The 24,543-nt window shown below is 46.9% G+C and overlaps 2 protein-coding genes across 2 annotated transcripts in view; one reads left to right on the forward strand and one right to left on the reverse strand.

Moving 5' to 3' along the window:
- Positions 1-1,823: 1,823 nt before the first annotated feature.
- Positions 1,824-12,775, reverse strand: pdk4 (pyruvate dehydrogenase kinase, isozyme 4). Its single transcript, XM_062486725.1, has 11 exons — positions 12,344-12,775; positions 11,420-11,561; positions 8,385-8,456; positions 7,474-7,658; positions 7,015-7,104; positions 6,712-6,789; positions 6,206-6,282; positions 5,912-6,010; positions 5,626-5,739; positions 4,610-4,723; positions 1,824-4,462 (listed from the first exon to the last, which is right to left on the reverse strand). Exons 1-11 carry the CDS (start codon positions 12,459-12,461, stop codon positions 4,319-4,321), a joined length of 1,233 nt encoding a protein of 410 aa, XP_062342709.1. The 5' UTR covers positions 12,462-12,775; the 3' UTR covers positions 1,824-4,318.
- A 287-nt stretch (positions 12,776-13,062) lies between these two features.
- LOC134040712 (cytoplasmic dynein 1 intermediate chain 1) overlaps positions 13,063-24,543 on the forward strand; it is a 39,532-nt gene continuing 28,051 nt past the window's right edge. Inside the window, exons 1-8 of the mRNA XM_062486753.1 lie at positions 13,063-13,335; positions 14,103-14,231; positions 14,404-14,518; positions 16,221-16,359; positions 17,039-17,044; positions 17,466-17,510; positions 19,277-19,336; positions 21,184-21,299. Coding sequence (XP_062342737.1) covers positions 14,112-14,231; positions 14,404-14,518; positions 16,221-16,359; positions 17,039-17,044; positions 17,466-17,510; positions 19,277-19,336; positions 21,184-21,299 — 601 coding nt within the window. The 5' untranslated portion in view covers positions 13,063-13,335; positions 14,103-14,111. The remainder of the gene's footprint in view (positions 13,336-14,102; positions 14,232-14,403; positions 14,519-16,220; positions 16,360-17,038; positions 17,045-17,465; positions 17,511-19,276; positions 19,337-21,183; positions 21,300-24,543) is intronic.

Raw genomic sequence — 24,543 nt, forward strand, 5'->3', positions numbered from 1 at the left:
ATCAGCAGTCTTCTCTGCTTGAGACTGGGGGGGCGTGTCGCCTGAAGGAGCTGAAGCTCCGCCCCTCGCTGCTTAGTGCCTACCTCTGACCCAGATAATGGACGCTACGTCAAGCCGAACAAAACCGTATAGAATTAGAATTTATTTGTTCAATGAGTGAAACATACAGATGCATATAAATGAAATGTTCCCCTGAGCTGTAACAGTAAAAATGGACACCAGAGACAGCGAGCTCTCCAACTAGGCTACTTCTAACACATTAGCTACCATATCACCAAAATACCATAATTCTACACCGAGTAGCCTAATATCAATTTAGCGGTTTGCACTAACTCATAGCAGAGATACCTCTGGAAAAGTTATCTAGTATAATTATAACAAGCACACAGAACTGAGTGATGAACTGCTGGCGGCGGTGGATGGTCCAGGTGCGACCGGAGGATGAACGGCCGGAGGGGCGATGCTCGGTACGGCTCCGCGCTGCAAGAGAAGCCATGTGTTGGTGAACCCCGTCTGTCTCTGGTCCATGTTAAAACTGTCCGCCGTGAAATGGTCAGTGCAGAGGCGGCTGTTGGAGTTTATCCGAAGCTTTCCATGAGCGTGGCTCTTCACAAAATCTATCCACCTATTTTTCCTTTCATTATCAATAGGGAACTTAAATGGCGTTGCAGCGCAGCTGGATTTCTTGCATCCAGGGAAGATGCAGTTGTGGGTGGTGGGAGACATCTTGAAGCTAGCTAGCTAGCTGATGTAGGCTACAATAACAGTACAGCAGGAGGAGCCATTCAGTGATCTGGCGTAGATAGGGCGAAATGACGTAGATAGGGCATTTTTTGGCTCCGCCCATTAAAACCTGATCTGAAAACGGAAGAGAAACTGTTCTTTGGTTTAACTCCACATTTCAGTGTGACAAAGTCTTAGCGCTTTGCACATGCTTTCAGGAACTAATTTCACACGTATATAATGTACGTAGAAGCAAAACATGGAATTTACTTTACAGGATCTTTAATATTGTGTTTATACAACAGTAGTTCCGACCAAATCATTTGATTGGACAAGACGCTTTCCACGTGTGTTGATATTTGGCGATATCAGCACTGGGACTTTAAACTTTAGAGCTAGACTACCTGGCTGTATAATTCCGTTTACCTTAACGACCGTTACTAGTATCTGTCTATATCAAGCTGTGAACTCATCGGAATCAAACATTTCACCAAAGAGACTGCCAACAGAGTCTCATTTCACTGGTTGCACAATAAATGGAAACATACAAATTATAAATAAGAAAGTGGCTGTCTAACGGCAACTTCTACCTGGACCTATACTAACTCTTAACGACATAGTAGGCTAGCTAGCTAGCTAACAGTAGTCGCTTTTGTGCAAGATATAGTTTGTGTTGCTTGGCAACAGTCCAGCGGAGATCACGTGTTTGCTAAGCAAAATATATTATTGAATTATCAAAATCTGTTGTCGCTTTGTTAGCTAATAAATGGCTTCCCAACTAATTACACTAATCACACTTAAGCGAGTGTGTTCATATCAGTAGCAGGGCTGTGATTACCTTTGACACTCGTACTGTAGGCTAGAGCTCTGTGGTAGTCTACCTACTGAACGACCGAATAACTAACTGCATAAGTACAGTAGCCTAGCGCTTAAACTCCGACCGACGTTTGAAATTAAGTTCATACTAGGCTACGTTTGAAGTTACGCATAGCTGGTGCTTGTTTCCTAGAAAGCATGGCGTATTCATTTACTGAGGTCATTCAGAACGGTTACTCATCAAGTCAGTCAGTGACAAAAAAAATTGGAGGCTTCATACCAAATAATTTCCCATATAGTTTATTGCAGGTTCTAATGCCAACCCACTAACTACTGTTCTGAAAGCAGAAGGTGATGTAACAGGAAGAGCCTAGCAGAAATACACAGCAATCAGTCATGAATGTACAGCTTTACATTCCAGAAGTCAAGTGAGCAGCTTTCACTAGTTATTGCCATACATCAACTGATTGCACTTTATAAAGCGTAAGCAAAGGTGTGTGTGTGTGGTTAACATACACACACACACACAGCAGGAAGAATGGCAGTAGATGGCTATAGGATGCCAGCTTGGTCAGTGTTCATGGTGATCACACGGTGAAATATCAGCGTTCACCAGCATACAGTGAGGTAAAGAGAATGCAGGTGTGGTCATGTGACTAACGAGCTATAGAGCAGTGCAGGGTCGTAGTGTTGTTTAAAACCACAGGGCCTTTGACTACTACACTACCTTGAGACCCTTGCCATTCACTTCATCAGAACACCTTGGAGGTACGAATCAGAACAACCAGACAGAACAAATCGAGTACCGAGAGGTAATACGGATGGCTCTCTCTCTATCTGTGATCCTGCTGTGCTGTCTTGGGACAAGAGCTCATGCAGGGAGGTCATGCAAGCTTAATCTCTCCTCCACTAGGGGGTCAGATGCAGGAAATACGACATCAAGAGGAATATTCTCGTTAACGCTAGCTACCAAACCTGGCCTTGTCTCTGATCGTCCCCTTGTGTTTACGAGATATTGTTTACAGAAACAAGACTAGAACCGACAGAAAAATCCTTGTCAGAGATGTGTGACATGCTAGCACACACAGGAAGTACACTTCTAGTTCAGAGAACGGTTCTAGATCACATGATTGGACTACCTGTAAATGGGTTATGTGTGAGAACACACATCTAGGACAGGGATCTGAACTAAAGTGAGGTCCAATCAGATCTGTTCTGGGTTGTCTAAACCCACACCACTGTGGCAGATGAACTGCTAAACTAGTCCTGGGAACATGGTCAAAAGGTTTAACCGTTCACTTCTATATATATATATATATATATATATATATACGGTATATGGACATACAGACACAGCACTTATGGTGATAATACAACAACTTCGACGTCCTGAGATCATGCAGTCAACCCTGAATCAGATTTAGAGGTCTGAATAGTTTGGCGGTAGAATCAATGCTGGCACTTTAGAGTTTGTTGTTGTTGGAAACCTTCCTTTGTGACACACTTAGAAACTGTGACTGGTTAGAAAACAGATATTACTATAATTGGGATCATTATTAATAGTCATTCATGCAATCATAAAACCTATTTAGAAATAGCCAATTAAATTAAACTGGTTTAACACATTTTTCCAAACTGTGTCCAAGGACACACTTTTTATCCTGTTCAATGGAACTAAATATCATTCAATAAATAACTTTTTAAATAATCCTTTTAGTAATTTTACAAAAATGGTTTCAACTTGAACATTTTAAATAAATTTGATCTATTTGAGTCTCATGGTTTCCTTGTATATCCACAGATGGTAAACATTTGTGGATATACTTTTATCTAGTTTAAAGAATTTCAACTTAGGCCAGTAATAAGGAATCAACGTCACTTGATCTTAAAAATAAGGTCACTTTATCGCCCCAAAGTATGTGGAAGGGATCATTTCAGGTGAAAAAATAAAACATTGTATAACCCAGAGCAGAATTAAGCTACTGATTTAACTGATAAAGAGGTATGTTGTAGGTTAACAAAAACCCTAGCTTTTTCACTGTTTGTGTTCTGTGATACTGATTGAAATAAATACTAAATTAATTTCAGTGTGTGGCCCACTCAGCCTGTCACTTTAGTGAATGGAGAACAGAGACAAACTATTTGAACTGGTCTCAGGTCATTTTCTTCCTCTAAACCAGATCTCGGGTTATTTTCTTCCTCTAAACCTCATCTCAGGTTATTTTCTTCCTCTAAACCTGATCTCAGGCAAATATATATATTTTGAAGCCCAAAGCACACAGTACAAAAAATTTTCGACGACAGTGAGAAATATTTGAATCCATGTGATTCAACCGGATAAATGACACGAAACCTGTGCATGACCTGTTGCTACATGTTACACAACAGCAAGGACAGATACTCTAGTGATCTACAGTGCCATGTGTTTTGGGCTTCATGGTTCAGGTTGAATCTGATAAAGTTTAGCTGGTCTAAAATCTGAGGGCACAGGCCACACCCTCCCTCTGTCCAGTCCAATCACAGAGGGGGCACAAAACACACCCCCTCTGCCAAGTCCAATCACAGAGGGGGCACAGGCCACACCCCCTCCGCCAAGTCCAATCACAGAGGGGGCACAGGCCACACCCCCTCTGCCAAGTCCAATCACAGAGAGGGCACAGGCCATACCCCCTCTGTCAGTGTGATTGATGAATCCTTCCAATCTCTCGATTTAGTGATTCCTCTTCCTCCTCTTCCTCCTCCTCCTCTTCCATGTTGTCTGAACTGGTCCAGTGTCTTACTAGCTCCTCCTCTCATACTTGCCCAGCTTCTTGGGATCCTTGCTGGGCATGCACCAGTCATCTGCCTCTGTGGTGGTCTGGTAATGCCTCAGAGCAGACTTGTTGAAGACAGGAAGTCTCTCCACAGACTCTGTGGACAAGGCCTGAAGCACAACACAGAGAGACGAACTTTAAGAAAGACCATCTCTCTACGAAAGACCATCTGAAGTGTGGGTGGGTGTGTAGGTGTGTGTGTAGGTGTGTGTGTAGGTGGGTGTGTAGGTGGGTGTGTAGGTGTGTGTGTGTTTTACCTTCAGGTAGATGACAGCAGAGGTTCCGTAACCCTCCATGGAGTACAGCTGCAGGTCTCCCTGGAAGTACTTGGCGTAGAGACGGGAGATGGGGAGACCGTAGCCGAACCCAGCCTAGAGGAACCACAACCAGAGGTTACCATGACAACACTGTCACCGGGGAGGAACCGGAACCAGAGGTTACCATGACAACACCAGGGCCGATTACAGCATGCCAACACAGTAACACATCAAATTACTTAACCCTTTTGTTATCTTCGGGTCATTCTGACTCACCGTCATATTGCGACAACTTTACCGCATACAAAAACAAAGTGAAGCATTTTCTTTTAACCGTTGGGCTGTCTCAGACCCCCCACATTGTGAAGGTTAAAAGAAAATTATTTTTATTTGTTTTTGTATTGGGTAAAATTGGGTAAACACAACGATGGTTTGTTATTAACCTTTGGGTCATGTGACCCGAAGGCAGCACAAGGGTTATAACAGCAATATGTAAAGTAACCATTATGGCTATAGTTAAATTTCTATTATACAGATGTAGTCAGGGTTCCTTTTCAAGAAGGCTTGGCTGTACTGGGTCTCCATTTCTCCAGTTCCAGGTTAATGTTCGTTAGTCAATAAGCTACATCCCGGTTTGTAATTCAGCTCATTTACAACCATGTTCACTCTGGAAGACGAGATCCGATTATCCTGGTGAACATTTACCAGCTAGGACATGACAACCAGCTGAGACTTCATATAACATAAAAACAACAAACTTATAACGTTGTGCTTCCTGGTTGTGAGTGTGGTACTTCCTGGTTGTGAGTGTGGTGCTTCCTGGTTGTGAGTGTGGTGCTTCCTGGTTTTGAGTGTGGTGCTTCCTGGTTGTGAGTGTGATGCTTCCTGGTTGTGAGTGTGATGCTTCCTGGTTGTGAGTGTGGTGCTTCCTGGTTGTGAGTGTGGTGCTTCCTGGTTGTGAGTGTGGTGCTTCCTGGTTTTGAGTGTGGTGCTTCCTGGTTGTGAGTGCAACTCACCAGGGGGGCGTTGCGGGAGTTGTCGATGTGGACGGGGCTGGGAGCGGTGGAGTACATGTAGCTGAACAGACGCTCAATCTTCCTCAACGGGACGCCTCCTCCCCGGTCTGACATCTACACAACACAAACAACAACACAAACAACAACTTAAACAACAACACAAACAACAACACAAACAACAACACAAACAACAACACAAACAACAACTTAAACAACAACACAAACAACAACACAAACAACAACACAAACAACAACACAAACAACAGCATAAACAACACAAACGTACCTTGATGGTTAAGTCTTCGCTGCCCAGTGAAACACGGACTTTAACCGGCGGTAGGGTCAGACTGGTTTCATGAGTCTCTACAGTAGCTCTCATGGCGTTCTGGAATACACACACACACACACACACACCACTGAGCATACCAACCCTAATATAGGCATTTCAAGTTTCCAAAAATCCAGAAATATTGCAATGCAAAGTTAATACAACAACTCCTGTAACGAGCGTCGGCATCAAAAGTGCTGTAAGTTCTGTTAACGAGTAACTGTGTGTTCCCAGACGAGAGAGCTGCACTACCTTGAAGAGTTCAAACAGCATGTGGTAGAGGTGAGAGGGCACATACACGATGTGGAGAGGCTGGTTCACGTCTTTGGCTGAAAAACAAACAGAGTTGACTCAAAAACCGTCTCCAGGTTTCACATCAGTTCTCAAATGAATAGAATCATGTATTTACATGCTGTCTAAGATTACGGAGGGAAACTTGTAACAAGTTAATGTTTCCCTGGGGCACCGCTGCCAAATAGCTCAACGCAAACTATGACATAACCGTGCTTATGTGCAGTGCCATAAAAGTCTAATGGGTGGTTTGTTATGAAAGTTAGGCGTCCAAAAATATGCAACATTTAGTAAAAAAAAAAGCATCGGCTAGATGTATAAAATGTCAAACGAAATATACTTTGAAAAAGTATATTTCCCTGTTTCGGTCTAATCTCAGAGCTTGTATCGTTCAGTTCTTTGCTTCAAGGATCATTATCTTTTCTCTCAACTGCTGAGTCCCAGTGATGAATGAGAGCTCCACTCACAGTTGACTTGTATGATCTCCATGTCGGGAGATGTCAGATAATACTGTTCACACAGCATCTTGGAGCTCTCATAGGCATCTACGGAGAAGAAACCAAAGATTCATTAAACATAAAAGCGTAGAAGAGGGACATTGACAGCCTAGTAATTATGACAGTCGTATGACCCCCCCTCCCCCAGGTCAACTTTGACTAAAACCATCTCGGCAGACTGGATGATGAAGCCAGGAGAGGAATCTGAATACATGCTGGTGCTGGGATGAGGACAGAGATGATGACAGGCTGAGCTAACAAGAGAGTGGGTACCTTTGATCACCTCCACCACATCACAGTTGGGGTCGATGCTGCCGATGTGTTTGGGATGAGCAGGGTTGGCACTACCGTCGAAGATGAGAGCTGGGAGCAGGAAAAGAACATTTACTGCACCACCCCACACGGCATCACACACAACTAACTCCTCTGCTACTGTGCTCAAATACACTGTACATTTACACCTTTATCCACTGCAAACATACAAGTAGCACATGTGGAAAGTACAGCAGAAGATCAAGGATCAGCAGTTCTAACAGTGTTTTAGTGCCAGAGAGTCCAGGAACCATCTGTATTCCCCAGGCACAGTACACAGTAACCACATCTCAGCCATGAGCTGAGCAACCTGGTTCTGTGTGTGTGTGTGTGTGTGCGTGTGCGTGTGCGAGTGTGTGTGTGTGTGTGTGTGTGTGTGTGTGTGTGCGTGTGTGGCCAGTCCAGGTAAGTGACGCTCACAGTGCTGATTCATGAGCATGCGCGTGGAGATGCGGCTCATGTAGAAGCGATCCAGGAAGTACTGGACGTTCTGGTTGGTGACGGGGTCGACGCCGAAGGCCTCCTTGTACTCGACCACGCCCTGCGCCATGGTGGGAACCACGTCATTGTGCCGGTTCCTCACGTTCACCAGCGTCTCTGTGAACCTGCCAGAGGAGACCAGGGCTTTACCTGTGGTTGCCTGGGTACACCAGGTACTGTACCTACAACACACACACTCACGCTGTCTCTCACACACACACACTGTCTCTCACACACATTCACGCTGTCTCACACACACACACACACACACTGTCTCTCACACACACACACACTGTCTCTCACACACACTCACGCTGTCTCTCACACACACACACTGTCTCTCACACACTCACGCTGTCTCACACACACACTCACGCTGTCTCACACACACACACACACTGTCTCTCACACACACTCACACACACACACTGTCTCTCACACACACTCACGCTGTCTCACACACACACACACACACACACACTGTCTCTCACACACACACACACACTGTCTCTCACACACACTCACGCTGTCTCACACTCACACACACTGTCTCTCACACACACTCACGCTGTCTCACACTCACTCACACACACACACACTGTCTCTCACACACACTCACGCTGTCTCACACACACACACACACACACTGTCTCTCACACACTCACGCTGTCACACACACACACACACACACACTGTCTCTCACACACACACACACTGTCTCTCACACACACTCACGCTGTCTCACACTCACACACACTGTCTCTCACACACACTCACGCTGTCTCACACTCACTCACACACACTGTCTCTCACACACACACACACACAGTGTCTGTTTCATACCGACTTACTTTTTCAGGATCTTTTTGTCATCAGGGTCTTTCTCCAGGAAGTCCACAATCTCCAGAAGACTCTGGGAGTACCTGGAGGGTTAGGGAGACACCAGCACAGGGTTAGGGTTAGGGAGACACCAGCACAGGGTTAGGGAGACACCAGCACAGGGTTAGGGTTAGGGAGACACCAGCACAGGGTTAGGGAGACACCAGCACAGGGTTAGGGTTAGGGAGACACCAGCACAGGGGGTTGACACCTGACTGGAACCCCCCTTACCTTCCTGTCATCACAGAAACACCTGACATGAAGGTAAAGGGCTCAGTGGTTAGAGCATTTGACAGTATATCAAGACAAAGGTTTGAACCCCCCTCCCCTCTGTACTGTATGTCACCTTGGATAAAGTGTATGCTAAATGAATACATAATTATTTTCTTATACTACTACCGGTACATTGACAAACTTCACTTAAACACAGTTTTAAAACTGAATGTAATAAATACTGGAACAATACTGTTATAAATGTACAGTAGGTTTTGTCTCATACAATAACTACTACCCTGACTCTACTGCTTGTTTAGGAGTTTAGCAGACAGGGAGAGCTGTAAGTAAGCCTGCCTGCAAGGGAAGCAGCAGCTCTGTGAATCACAGCACTCACCATGCAGGCTGACACTGGGGAACTAGGTGAGGGGTCAGAGCCAGCCATGTTTTTAAACCTCTGACTGTCCCTCGTCTGACCTTGAACCCTCCTCGCTTCCTGAACGTGCGCTGTCGGCTCCAGTCCCACCAACCCCATAATAGAACCTTCACCCGGGCCACTTGTAAACAATGTTTCAGGTTGTGATTTGTTTAAGCACAGCATTTATTGTGTCCCCTCCTCTTTACCACCAGTAAAGGAGGAAACAGATCAATATGGTTGTTGTCTGGCAATCCTGGTGGAGTTGAGTGAGGTGGACACTTCCCAGGTTGAATCAGACAGCTAAGTTTAGACATCTTGTATCGGTCCTGAACACAGTTCTGTATTTTATAAGATGGCCTGAAGGGAGGTGGATGAACTGCTCACTAATCTAACCACAAGTCAGTTTACTGTAGAGGTTGATAGCATTTTACAAACCGTGTTTCAGCTCAAAGGTTCACGAGTGTGATTATTTATCGAAGTCATGCCCTTTAGTTTACCAAAAAAATAAACATTAAATCTTGGTAGTTCTCCCACTGTAGTGGTCATATGGGTCTCTAGGTGACAATGCTGGTCTCCCAGCATGTGCAACCCACCCTCTTCAGAGGATTCAGAACGCAGCGGCCCGCCTGGTCTACAATCTACCCAGACGCTCCCATGTTACCCCGCCCCTCATCTCTCTCCACTGGCTACCTATCATGGCCCGTATCAGATTCAAGACCCTGGTATTGACCTTCCGAGCAGTGAACGGGACTGCACCCGTCTACATCAAGTCTCTCCTGCAGCCTTACACCCCCACCCGTCACCTACGGTCTTCTTCAGACAACCGCCTGGTGGTCCCACCGCTCAAGACCGCCCGGTCCCAACACAAGCTCTTCTCCTGTCTGGCCCCCCAGTGGTGGAATCAACTCCCCACCTCTATCAGAGACACTGACTGTCTCTCCACCTTCAAGAAAAGGCTCAAGATGCACTTGTTCCGGGAGTACAACGGTACTTAGGAATGGTTCGCTTGACCCGATGTTAGTTTCCTCAAGGATCACAATGACTCTTGCTTAGAGACTTGTTGCTCTTGTGGTTAGTGGTAACTGATTTAAAATTGTTTGTACTCGCTGTGATATATTGTTTTTTATTATTGTTGCTTGTCTTTTTTTTTCCACAGGTACACTTGCACTTATAGCAGTTCATGTTGTTTAATTGTAACTTGTTTAACTACATGCTCTACATGCTTAGCTACATTCTTCCCTTTGGCACTTACTTTGGTTGTTCACAATGTGTGCTTCATGTTTTGGCTACTCGCAATGTTTTGTGGCTATCTCGTTGTTATGATCAGTGACCTATGCACTTTGTAAAGCTCTCTCTTGGAAGTCGCTTTGGATAAAAGCGTCTGCTAAATGAATACATGTAAATGTAAATGACAACTAATGGTGGTCTAGAACCAGACACAGGTTACAGCACTGTCATGTCTCCTATCAGGAACCGGACCTCCTGTATCTGTCACCATGGTTGTATTCAAACCCACTATTCTACTGTGGAACGCCACATGACCCAGACAGGAGCCAGGGACAGCTGCCACTAAGTGGCCATACTGGGTGTGTGTGTGCATGTGTGTGTGTGTGCATGTGTGTGTGTGTGTGTGTGTTTGGGGGGGGGGTAGTTCTGGGTTCGCATCAGAGAGCTGGTGAGGTGAGTTCCCTGTATTGTGACTCTGGGACGCAGGGGGTGTTCCTCTGTGGCGATGTGCTCTCTGCATGTGCTGGGTGTAGGAGTGAAGTCATGGATGCAGGGGAGAGCGAGGGATCTAACTCAGAACATTCCACACTGCACACATCTGGCAATGGGATGAGGCATGAGACGGGATTGGTCCAAATGAGGGTGGGCCGGGATTGGTCCAAATGAGGGTGGGCTGGGATTGGTCCAAATGAGGGCGTAGACACTAGTATTAGAGTTTGTGGCTAGAGAGAGACAGACTTGGGGGAGGGTTTAGCTTAGTGGTTGGAGTATTTGACCGCAGATCAAAAAGTTATAATCTCCCCACCCCCATACTGTTTGTTTCTTGTGATAAAAGTACTGAACTAGTAAAAACCTACAGGCAGCCAGCTATTCAGGAACAGGGTTGAAGACCCATGGTCTAGAACATCCTTTGATCAGGAAGGTAAATGCACATGCGGATGTGACAGGTGTAGTCACACAGCTGGTCAGTAGAGGTTCATCCCAGCCCACCCTCACTGGCGTTAAAACTCAGGTCCGACTCACCAACACCACTACCTCTACGATGGCGGGGGGGGGGGGGGGGGGGGGGGGGGGGGGTTGTTATCCTGAGTGAGTTTAATCAGATCAACTTGAGTTATAACAACCCGATGTGTAAACGACTAAGCTCACCAGCTGAGCAGCAGCTGTAAGGATGGGGTGCTGAGCAGCTTGTCAGGGAGGAAGTCGATCTCCTTCATGATGTTGGCGAGCCTCACAGGAAGCTCCTGTCGCAGAAACACAAAGGACGTCTTCTCACAGGCATTGGCCGAGCCTGCAGTCACATGACAAGAATATAGGAAGTTTCAGACAAGGATGGCCTTGTGACAGGATAGGACACGGTCCAGGAAGCTAGAGTGGACATTATCCCTTGGACATTTGCTGATTTTATCCAGAAGGTGGATTTAGCCTAATCTTCAATTGAAGAGTTTTTTATACTGTAATCTACTGTGGGAAATCAAGGGTAGTGACTAAAGTCAAGACGGCCTGGGATTTGTGAAAATGCATGCAAAGCAAAAACTTAAATTAATTCAACAGGTTTGTTGTTAAACCAAGATAACAAAACGTATTATGGCCAGCCACATTAAGATTGCTAATTATCGGTTCAACGAAAGTCAAATGACTGTGGTTGTAACCGGTTTGACAGGTTACAGTACAATGTACATTACTAAATTCTTTGAAAGCAACTTTGTACGTCTGATTTCCGACTGTCCATGATAAGTGTCAAGAGAATAGCAAGTGGTCCGGAGAAGGACAGTGACTGCGTAACGGTGTCAGGTTTTGCATAGCTCTATAGGAAGAGGAATGGAAAATAGCTGGGACCGGAGGGCCCAGTGTTCCCATGTTATGTGACCCACTAAGGCACACACTGTCCTGACCTGTCAACAACGACAGCTGTCACGTTTTCACTGTCCATTAACTTATCCGTCTCAGCCAAACGTGTAAATGTTGTTGTGGAAATTTGGCTAGTGACTACAATGCCAAGTCATCTGGATAAACTCCAAGTTTATATTCCTGCATGCTGTATCAGCAGTTTGATGAGGTGTAAAAACTTACCAAAATCTATGAATTGCTTCATGGACAGTGGCGAAGGCGAAAACTTGGAGAATCTATCCACCTTTTTTTGTATACCAGCCATTGAGCTGCTTTTCATCAAAAATTGCGTGAACTTCATGTTGAAAAAAGTGTGCAAACCTCCGCTTGTTGACTGGTTCAGGGTGCCCTTTCTTGTCAACAACACGATTCAGTCTTGCAGGCGTTAAGGACGTTGAGCTAGCTAGCTCTAGCTAGCTGGGCAATGTTGGATTGCCACCGATCAACGCAGTTAGACGGACATATTCAACGAAGCTTCTGTCAATGAATGAAAATAATTTCTCGATAGTGATCAATGTATTTTCATCCTCTTAACTTGGGACGTGCAACAGAAGATCCGTTTCAGGAGGTACTTCCTAATCTCGACCTCCGCTGTTGTGGATGTCTGGTAAAAAAATTTAATGAGATTGTCGTTGGATTTCACCAATGAGACAACACTACGGCGCCTGTGGGCGGAGTTTGAAGTGCTGTAAAGCGGCTCTCGTACTGTTGAAAAGTTAGCCTACTCTTATTCAAGGTGATGGGATTCGACCTCTTCATTAAATCTCAATGAAAAAATGACAACGGTCTGATTCAAATATAATTTTAAAAAGCAAATATACATAGGAAAATGAACTGACGGTACTAATGTATTTCTCTAAATTATCAGTAGGTGGCGGCATTGTAAAGCGAATAGGAAAGAGACGCACTGTTTGTGTTGAAAGAAGGTGGGATTTCTATGTGGTAGCATATTTGGATGAACTCGTGCACCTGCTTTCATGCTTTTTCTAGGTTATTGCACGCAAAACGTTTATTTCTGACCACCTGCCTCATCTGAATTAAACTCTTGAGTTCTGTAGCCAGAAGTGTGCGCGGTGCTTAGCCGGTACTAACTAGGATGTGGTGATCCGTCGGTTGCAATGAGACAGCATCTTTGCCAGTGACACATCATTATCATTCATAGGACATATAACAAGGTAGGCCATATCAACGCCTTGTGTGGCACCATTATTTTAATTTATTGTATTAGTAATTTGCATAAATTGAGTTTCATTGTCGTTGTCATATTCTGACAATTTAAATTTGCGATGATCGTTTGGTGTCATGAGGCGAGGCGTCCGAGAAAATGACGTCATTGCTAATGATGAAACTTATAATGTGTCAGATGTGTTAAAATCTTAACACACGAGCCGGTCATATAAGCAACTATTTTGACATTTCTGTTCGTAAATAGAAATACGAAGACAGCTGGAGCGAGACACATGTCGTGGGTTTCGTGCCTTGAACAATTACTGATATTTAATGTCGCTTTATGTATTCTTCCAGTGCCGAGTAGCCGGCAGCATATACAAGCCCAAATGTTTTGAGTGACAAGTTGATACGACAGTTTGGAGTACATTATCCTTACCATACCGCTGTCAACCACTGTAAAGTACAGGTGTGATGTACACATCACACATAGCTTCTATCAAGGAGTGTACAAGGCATCACACTATGAATTACAATTTCCAATGTTAATTTACGTCATATTAAACGTCAGGTAACCTTAACCGTACCACAGCTAATGACCACACCCAGTGAAGGCCTACATAGCATCATCCTACCAGGGCACCATCTTGCCTTGTGACCTGATTAGCAGTAGGCTATGCAGTGCATCCTTCAGCCCTGTGTGACATTCACTCTCTCCACGCCAGACACAGTGCAATCGTTCAGTCCTGTGTGACATTCACTCTCTCCACGCCAGACACCAGACATGTCGGATAAAAGCGACCTGAAAGCAGAGTTGGAGCGCAAGAAGCAGCGCCTCGCCCAGATCAGAGAGGAGAAGAAACGTAAGGAGGAGGAGAGGAAGAAGAAAGAGGTGAGAAAGAGAGTGAGTAAACACACCTCAACACAACGCCCGGTGTGCTCCTGTGGAACGAAGGGCTAGGTGTGTGTGTGTGTCTTGGGGGTTAGAGTTATAAGTGTGTGTGTAATCACCCATGGCAGGTAGCCAAAACTGAGTGTGGTGGTGTGTGTGTGTGTGCGTGTGTGCGTGTGTGCAGACTGAGACCCAGCAGAAAGCAGAGGCTGCCCCAGAGGACTCTGACCTGGACCGTAAGCGGAGGGAGACGGAGGCCCTGCTCCAGAGCATTGGTATCTCCCCTGAGCCTCCGCTAGGTAAGCACCACACTGACCAGGAGGGCATCTCCCCTGAGCCTCCGCTAGGTAAGCACCACACTGACCAGGAGGGCATCTCCCCTGAGCCTCCGCTAGGTAAGCACCACACTGACCAGGAGGGCATCTCCCCTGAGCCTCTGCTAGGTAAGCACCACACTGACCAGGAGGGCATCTCCCCTGAGCCTCCGCTAGGTAAGCACCACACTGACCAGGAGGGCATCTCCCCTGAGCCTCCGCTAGGTAAGCACCACACTGACCAGGAGGGCATCTCCCCTGAGCCTCCGCTAGGTAAGCACCACACTGACCAGGAGGGCATCTCCCCTGAGCCTCCGCTAGGTAAGCACCACACTGACCAGGAGGGCATCTCCCCTGAGCCTCCGCTAGGTAAGCACCACACTGACCAGGAGGGCATCTCCCCTGAGCCTCCGCTAGGTAAGCACCACACTGACCAGGAGGGCATCTCCCCTGAGCCTCCGCTAGGTAAGCACCACACTGACCAGGAGGGCATCTCCCCTGAGCCTCCGCTAGGTAAGCACCACACTGACCAGGAGGGCATCTCCCCTGAGCCTCTGCTAGGTAAGCACCACACTGACCATGGAGTCAACATTGGGGGGGACGAATACAATTTGTTATGATAATTTCGGACAGCGTGCGTGGTTGCCTGTCGTAGCGTAGCACATTTATATTTTTAATACAATATATTTGGGGGGACATTTTGACCAGATTTGAATATTGGGGGGGATGTGTTGCTGTGTCTTGCTTCAAAACATTACTGTCTCTTCACACACCAGAAGCAAAAACAACTAGTAAAGGAAAAAGTTGAGTTTAGAATAGTCAGTAGTGTTCTCTTACTTCAGTAAGTATAGTTTTATCATGTTCAACATGTGAGATCGGAACATCTAGCTTTTTACTTTACTGCCAACTAAAATCGTGTTTGTTTTTGGTTGAGACATTTTCATTATTTCTTGTCACTTGTTTTAATTTTCTTGGAATGATGTTCATCATCATTCAGCTCAATGCTTAAGCTTCCATTTACAAGACGCATGTTTTTATTTGTAAATCACACTCACCCTCTCATTAATTACTAACATAAATACACTGATTCACATTTTGATATTCACCCTCCTAACAATTCCATAATTTTCATATTTGTTTTATAATTTTGAGTTGTTGCACCCATGAGTAACTTCTATAATGTTTACATGATACCTCATCCATCCACAGTGGTCGTCATGACGATGTAAATTAGTTATATATATATTATTAGGAGACTGTGACATTTACATCAGAGAAAGAATTGGTGCACTGTAATCAATCCTACTGTTGGTTCTTTTAATCCAGCTGTAGATTCCTAAGAAAGAAAATCATGTTCTCCTCAATACATGTAATTACTTTTACTTGTGTACAAAATGCGACTCGCTTCAGAGCCCTTCTCTAGTGACCCCTAGTGGCCGTGTGGTGAAACAACACTCACAGAATCACAGCATGCACACAGGCCTGTAATCACATGATGATCACTACATGATGATCACAGAACTGCAGAACGCCAACCAAGAATCCATGTGACTCTGTCCTTCCTTGTCCTTTGTTTGACCTTCATTCCTTTTTTTTCTTCTCTTCTTCTTCTTCTTCCATCACTCGTTTGCTTTCCACCATTTCATCTGTGTTTGTTTCTCATCCCCCTCTCCCCCCTCCCCCCCAGTCCAGCCACTGCAGCCGTTAATGTTGGATTCCTGTTATTTTCATTACTTAGTCCCGAACCCCATGTCCCCCTCCAAGTCAGTGAGCACGCCCAGCGAGACAGGAAGTCAGGACTCGACCGACGGGGCTGCGGCGGGCAGGTAGGCGGCCATGTTTGTTTTTATTTGTCACCTGGGGAAGCTGTCAAACATTAGGTATGCTCTGATTGGTCGGCAACACACTGCAGACCGGATGTAGTAAATATCCTGGAAATGTTAGTGAACCTTCTGGAACGTGTTGTGTGCAAGCTTTAGGAAGGCTTCAGCACAGTGACGTACATTCATCTACTGGGCTTGGGCTGGGCTTTTGATTCTAACACATCTCCTCTCTCTCTCTCTCTCTCTCTCTCTCTCTCTCTCTCTCTCTCTCTCTCTCTCTCTCTCTCTCTCTCTCTCCTCTCTCTCTCTCTCTCTCTCTCTCTCCTCTCTCTCTCTCTCTCTCTCTCTCTCTCTCTCTCTCTCTCTCTCTCTCTCTCTCGCTCTCTCTCTCTCTCTCTCTCTCTCTCTCTTCCTCTCTCTCTCTCTCTCTCTTCCTCTCTCTCTCTCTCTCTCTTCTCTCTGTCTCTCTCTCTCTCTCTCTGTCTCTCTCTCTCTCTCTCTCTCTCTCTCTCTCTCTCTCTCTCTCTCTCTCTCTCTCTCTCTCTTCCTCTCTCTCTCTCTCTCTCTTTCTCTCTCTCTCTCTCTCTCTCTCTCTCTGTCTCTCTCTCTCTCTCTCTCTCTCTCTCTCTCTCTCTCTCTCTGTCTCTCTCTCTCTCTTTCTCTCTCTCTCTGGGCACGGCAGGTACAGGTAAGCTACCCTCAGTGTTTGTTTGTGTAGCGTCTCGTGAAGGTTGGCTGGAGTCTCCCATTGTCATTTCTATACCCACGCTGCCATGACATAATCTCAACCTGTCAATCATTCTCAGAGAGGGGCGGGGCGGGTCTACAAAAGACGAAGCGTCAACACATGATGGTGGTTTAAGTAGTAGCAAGTGTCTAATATAATAACAGATCTATAACTGCAGTTAGATCAGCTGCTGTGTGCGGCTCAGGGCATGTTCATGCCTTCACATATAGCAGCCTGCAGGTCAGCATGTATCAGAGAGGCTGTGACACGCTGGAGTCTGTCATACGACTCTGCGTGTGTGTGTCTCTGGGTGTGGGGGTCGTTGTCATGGTGCGGGGGTCGTAGTCATGGTGCGCCCCTCTGTGCCTGTGTCGTCTCTCAGGTCAGGCCAGTCTGCCGTTAGTAAGCTACAGTCACAGGCTGACAGGTAAGCCTCTTCTCTGAAATACAGGAATGCTCCTTTAGCCAAGCACAGAAGCACACACACACTCTCTCCCTCTCTCCAGGCACACACACTCTCTCCCTCTCTCCAGGCACACACACTCTCTCCCTCTCTCCAGGCACACACACTCTCTCCCTCTCTCCAGGCAGGCTGGGCGAGGGAGCGGGGAAGTGTGGAGAAAACCATGGCTGTCCCTTCCTCCCCCTCTTTCACAGCTTCCTCTCTTTTGAGGTGACTTCCACCTGTCACCCGCTCTCCCCCAGCCCTCTCCCTCCACCCCCCCCCCCCCCCCCCACACACACACACACCCTCCACCTTAAACACCGCCTCAGAAAGGTTTCCGGAACATTCCGCTCGCATGGTTCTATGGAAGTCATTTGGGGCTTGAGGGGACTGGATAAGCAAACACTGTCATCCCGTTAATGGTAAACCAGCCTGGCCTGTCACAACCAGGCGACGTCCCCACTCTCTGCTGGCCGGCGTGCCCCCGCGGGAGGGATGATGGGCACCAGGATGCCACCTGGACACCAGGGTTTAAACACCGGCATTTTGCCTGTCACCGGGGCTGACGCGGGCTGAGTTCCGCTCGAGCGCGTGTCCTCGGGGAAGCGAGGAGGGCGTCCAGGAGCCCTGCGACGCCTGGGGAGGATTACAGGGTCCGGACGCCATCCACGTGTTTGTGCATGTTACTGCCGTGTTTGAGGGAGGGGGGGGGGGGGGGAGCCACACGTGCTTGACCCCATAGATATATATAAAGACTAGATGTCTTACGGCGGAGTCTAGAACGTCCACACATGGCGGCCATCTTGCTACAGTCAACTCGCTCTCGTTATGCCACTGCATACTTAAGAATAATTATGTTTTTGTTTTTTTAAGAATAGAAGTATGCAGTGGCATAACGACATCTCTGACGTTGATAACAAACCAAACCGTTTCAAAATCGGTTGAAAATTGAGCAAGTTATGGTCATTTAAAAAGTACATGTAGCACCAACACAATGTTATGGGTGAGCGAGTTGACTGTAGCAAGATGGCCGCCATGTGCGGACGTTCGACTCCGTTGGCCGGCAACGCGGACGAGACATCTACCCTTTATATATATCTATGCTTGACCCTGGCTGGGTGTGTGTGAGAACCAGGACACAGTGTGTGTGAGTTCCAATGTATAATGCATCTCCTGCCCCTAAGCACTATTATGTTGCATACATTTTCTTACATGCCCTCAAAACATTATATGTAATTTGGGTCTTATTTTGAAATGGTATTTGAAGTCTTCTGACAGATCATTAAACTGTTTACATAGCCTCCTTATATGACCCTGTACATCTCAGGGTAATCTCACTCAGATTTTCCATTCATCTATTTTACATTTTCCCTAAAAACATTTCAACCACAAACAACCTCATCCTCCATAAATAAACGTTCTGGCCATCTGCCAACAATCTGACAGGGGGATTTGATCAAAAGTAGCAGATTTAGTTTAAATATCATGTAACCGTGATCTACAGTTGAACTTGATGCATGGCCTCACAATCCAGCACTGCCTAATCAGATAATAATGTTCATAGAGGCCTAATACTCCTCTGTGCGTGAACCAGTCATGTTGAAGTCATGTTCAGTGTGTGTGTGCGTGTGTCCGTGCCTGCTTGTATACCATGTGTTTGAAGTTCTTGCCTGTGTCTTGTTTGGGTGTAGTAAGTGTGTAACCCGGTGTGTGCTCTGCCCTCTGCTGCCCCCCGCTGGCCGCTCCAGGACGCTGCAGTGGGACACGGACCCCTCAGTCCTGCAGCTGCAGGCAGACTCAGAGCTCGGGTACCTCCCCTCCTCACTGATCTTTATATCATTTACATGTTTCATATCTTGGTCCTTTCTGTTGTCGTGTGATAGTGACAGCTTTGATGGATGAGGAAATGTAGGGGGGGGGCACTGGGGGGAGGACATGTAGGAACCGGCCCAGACTGGAATCGAACCCGAGCCCCTGCAGTAAGGCCTCAGCCTTTAGTGGTATGGGCTCTGCACAGGATGCCCCTTCCTGTCATGTGAGACCGTCAGATCCTCCATAGACCACGGTGCTACCGTAGCAACGTGATCCTGTACATAACTGTGGACGTCTTTGAGATAAAGTATTCTGGTCTGTCATTTACCCTCAGATGATGGTGAGGTGGTAGATGTACGTTAGCTAGATGGTGAGGTGGTAGATGTACGTTAGCTAGATGGTGAGGTGGTAGATGTACGTTAGCTAGATGGTGAGGTGGTAGATGTATGTGAGCTAGATGGTGAGGTGGTAGATGTACGTTAGCTAGATGGTGAGGTGGTAGATGTACGTTAGCTAGATGGTGAGGTGGTAGATGTATGTGAGCTAGATGGTGAGGTGGTAGATGTACGTTAGCTAGATGGTGAGGTGGTAGATGTATGTGAGCTAGATGGTGACATGGTAGATGTACGTTAGCTAGATGGTGACATGGTAGATGTACGTTAGCTAGATGGTGAGGTGGTAGATGTATGTGAGCTAGATGGTGACATGGTAGATGTACGTTAGCTAGATGGTGACATGGTAGATGTACGTTAGCTAGATGGTGACATGGTAGATGTACGTTAGCTAGATGGTGACATGGTAGATGTACGTTAGCTAGATGGTGACATGGTAGATGTACGTTAGCTAGATGGTGAGGTGGTAGATGTACGTTAGCTAGATGGTGAGGTGGTAGATGTACGTTAGCTAGATGGTGAGGTGGTAGATGTACGTTAGCTAGATGGTGACATGGTAGATGTACGTTAGCTAGATGGTGAGGTGGTAGATGTACGTTAGCTAGATGGTGAGGTGGTAGATGTACGTTAGCTAGATGGTGAGGTGGTAGATGTACGTTAGCTAGATGGTGAGGTGGTAGATGTACGTTAGCTAGATGGTGAGGTGGTAGATGTACGTTAGCTAGATGGTGAGGTGGTAGATGTACGTTAGCTAGATGGTGACATGGTAGATGTACGTTAGCTAGATGGTGAGGTGGTAGATGTACGTTAGCTAGATGGTGAGGTGGTAGATGTACGTTAGCTAGATGGTGAGGTGGTAGATGTACGTTAGCTAGATGGTGAGGTGGTAGATGTACGTTAGCTAGATGGTGAGGTGGTAGATGTACGTTAGCTAGATGGTGAGGTGGTAGATGTACGTTAGCTAGATGGTGAGGTGGTAGATGTACGTTAGCTAGATGGTGACATGGTAGATGTACGTTAGCTAGATGGTGAGGTGGTAGATGTATGTTAGCTAGATGGTGAGGTGGTAGATGTACGTTAGCTAGATGGTGACATGGTAGATGTACGTTAGCTAGATGGTGAGGTGGTAGATGTACGTTAGCTAGATGGTGAGGTGGTAGATGTACGTTAGCTAGATGGTGAGGTGGTAGATGTACGTTAGCTAGATGGTGAGGTGGTAGATGTATGTGAGCTAGATGGTGAGGTGGTAGATGTACGTTAGCTAGATGGTGAGGTGGTAGATGTACGTTAGCTAGATGGTGAGGTGGTAGATGTACGTTAGCTAGATGGTGACATGGTAGATGTACGTTAGCTAGATGGTGAGGTGTTAGATGTATGTGAGCTAGATGGTGAGGTGGTAGATGTATGTGAGCTAGAACAGATGTAACAGGTGTCCCGTGTTGCTGCTCCAGCCGCAGGATGCTCAGACTGGGAGCGTCTAAGATCGTCCAGGTGGACTTCCTGCCCAGAGAGGTGGTGTCCTACTGCAAGGACACTCAGACACCCATCACAGCACACCTGTCTGACGGTGAGCCTGTCTGTCTGTCTGTGTGCCTGTCTGTCTTTCTGTGTGCCTGTCTGTCTGTGTGCCTGCCTGTCTGTCTGTGTGCCTGCCTGTCTGTCTGTGTGCCTGCCTGTCTGTCTGTGTGCCTGCCTGTCTGTCTGTGTGCTGGTCTGTGGTCTGTGAGTGTGCAAGTGTGTGTGGGGTCCAATCCTCCCAACCCTGGTCCTCGTGCCCCCCTGCCCTGCATGTTCTAGATGTTTCCCTGCCCAAACACACCTGACTGTAGTGAACAGTTTGTTATCTGTCTTCTGCTGCCCTGGGAGAGCAGGCCTGAGAAACCGCTGTGATCCAGATACTGCTGGTCTCGCCACACAGGAAGCACACAGCTGCTCTCTACAGCATCTCCAGATCCTCTCTCTCATCACCAGCCCCGACGTCTTAGCTTCATTATATTCACACAACCTGCTTGAGAGGTGCACACAAACCCTGCCGTGCTCTAAGGGCCTCCTGCAGACGGGGAGACGGTGAGAATGGGATCTGATGCAGATGTTCGGAGAGATGGGGAGAAACTGTGTGTGGGTGTGTGTGTGCTTTAGAAAGAATGGGAAAGAGAGAGTGTGTGTGTGTGTGTGTGTGCTTTAGAAAGAATGGGAAAGAGAGTGTGTGTGTGTGTGTGTATGCGTGCTTGAGAAAGAATGGGAAAGAGAGTGTGTGTGTGTATGCGTGCTTGAGAAAGAATGGGAAAGAGAGTGTGTGTGTGTATGCGTGCTTGAGAAAGAATGGGAGAGAGGTTGTATGTGTGTGCTTGAGAGCGAAGGAGTGGGGGCGAGAGACTGTGTGTGTGTGTGATTGAGAGCGAGAGAGGAAGAGCTTTAAGCACAGCCATATGCTGTGAGAGCAGGAGATGACTGCTTAGTATTACTCCCAGAACTAGCAGAACACTCCTGGTGGACCTTCAGCTCACTGTACGTCTGCAGGCTGGTGCAGCACTGGTCAACAGCACCAGCCTGTGTTCTCCTGTTAGGCCTGAACTAATGGAGACAGCCCCCCAGAAGGATGCACACACACGCACACACACACACGCACACACAGACACACACACAAACACGCACACACACAGACACTCGCACACACACGCACACACAGACACACACAGACACACCACCACCAGTACCACCTTCCTCTCTTGATCCCTGGGTGGGTAACAGCTGGTTGCCATGTGAACCCAGACTTCCTGTCATTATAACTGATGGGTTCTATTCCCTCCACTTCCTGGAAGCCTGATCAGAATTAAAATGGCTGTTTGGGATTTCCTGTCAGAGGCGGAGTCATTTATCCAGCAAGTGCACGGACGCTGACAGGCCCTTTGATTGGCCGTTGCCCCTAGCGATGGTTGCTATACGCAGTTTTGTTTGTTTTTGGCCTCTCGGCTCTTGTGTGATAATCCAGGGGCCACTTTGAGGGGTGTGTGTTTGCATCTTCACCCTCTAAAGTGTCTGCCTCATCTTGACGTGTGTGTGTGTGTGTGTGGGTGTGTGTGTGTGTGTGGGTGGGTGTTTACATATGTGCAGACATCTGTGATATTGTGCAGGTGGTCTGCAGGGAGCTGACCCTGGCCTCATGAAACCTAGCAGTGGAGAGTGTGTGTGTGTGTGTGTGTGTGTGAGAGAGAGAGAGAGATATAACGTGTGTGTGTGTGTGTGTGTGTGAGAGAGATATATAACGTGTGTGTGTGTGTGTGAGAGAGATATATAACGTGTGTGTGTGTGTGAGAGAGAGATATATAATGTGTGTGTGTGTGAGAGAGATATATAACGTGTGTGTGTGTGTGTGGCCACCTGCTGTTGCTCCTAGGGGAGCATGTTTTTTCAGGCCTCCAGGAATTCTTCTCTCTGATTGGTGAACTGAAACAGCCCTCCACTTCCTCTCTCTCTGATTGGTGAACCTAAACAGCCCTCCACTTCCTCTCTCTCTGATTGGTGAACCTACACAGCCCTCCACTTCCTCTCTCTGATTGGTGAACCTACACAGCCCTCCACTTTCTCTCTTTCTGATTGGATCTGGGTGTAGCCAGGTGTGTGTGTGTTCATACTGTACACAATACAGGTAGGATTTCATATCCCCAAAGGTGCACAGTACATGTAGAGGGCCAGTGGCTGGGACTGTGCAGGAACCATGTGATGAGGAAATGGTGTCTGTGCGTGTGACAGGATGTTGACGTCTTATCTCACAGTAATCATGTTAGAGGCTTCTACATGACAGGATTCCACCAGGCTCGGTCATCAACTTGAACCCTTGACCTGCGCCTTTCCCAGAGGTTTGTCTTGGTGTGTGTGTTGAGAGAGTTCCCAGGGTGTGTGACTCATTTATTACAGCAGTTAATGCCATGAGCTTTTCATTTCCGAGAGCGTTCGGGTCCATAATGATGGTATGTGTCCAGGTTCCTGTCGCCACGGTGATTGGCCATCATAAGTGCCATTGTGTTTCTCAATCACATTACAGCGTTGTCTCCATCCACTGATTGGCTATGAAAGAGCAGGCTTGTGGTGTGTGTACGTGTGTGTGGGTCCGTTTATGTGTCTTTGTCCGTGTGTGTGTGTGTTTCCTCTGAATCGGGAACAGAAACCCTGCTAGTTGTTTTTGTTTGAGAGGTTGGGACGGGTCAAAACTCAGACCAGTTTTTGTCAGAGTCTGTAATGGACCATGGAGAGGGCAGGAGAGGGGGGAGAGAGAGGGAAAGAGAGGGGTAAATAGAGAGAGAGAGCGTGGGGGAGAAGGAGAGAAAGGAGTAGACAGAGAGTGGGGGAGGGTGAGAAATGGAAAGAGAGAGGTGGGGGGGGAGACCTTAGAAAGTGAAGGGGTTAGTTTACTGCAGTTGTGATATGAAAGCAGTGGACCGCAATACGACATGAACAGTTACTAGTCTGGAAAACACCTTGATGAAGGTCACAAGTTCACATGGCTCAAGCCTGGGTGTGTGTGTGAGTGTGTGTGAGCGTGTGTGTGTGTGTGTGTTAGCTTTGTGTGGACCTTTCTCGTCTTTCTCGCTTCAGCATTTTTCTGGACCATTAGTTTCTAAGGGTTTGTGTGTGTGTGTGTGTGTGTGTGTGTGAGAGTGTGTGTGAGTGTGTGTTTGATTCACCTTTCATATCTGACAGTTTGGCTGGTGCTGCTCTGGTAATTGCGTCCTAATTAGAAGCGGCTGATTTGCGGAGAGCGACGGCCCCTCCTCCCTCCGTAATGGAGCCCTGAAGAAACCAAACTGTAA

This window comes from Osmerus eperlanus, chromosome 20 (genome assembly GCF_963692335.1).
Source record: "Osmerus eperlanus chromosome 20, fOsmEpe2.1, whole genome shotgun sequence".
Classification (NCBI taxonomy): domain Eukaryota; kingdom Metazoa; phylum Chordata; class Actinopteri; order Osmeriformes; family Osmeridae; genus Osmerus; species Osmerus eperlanus.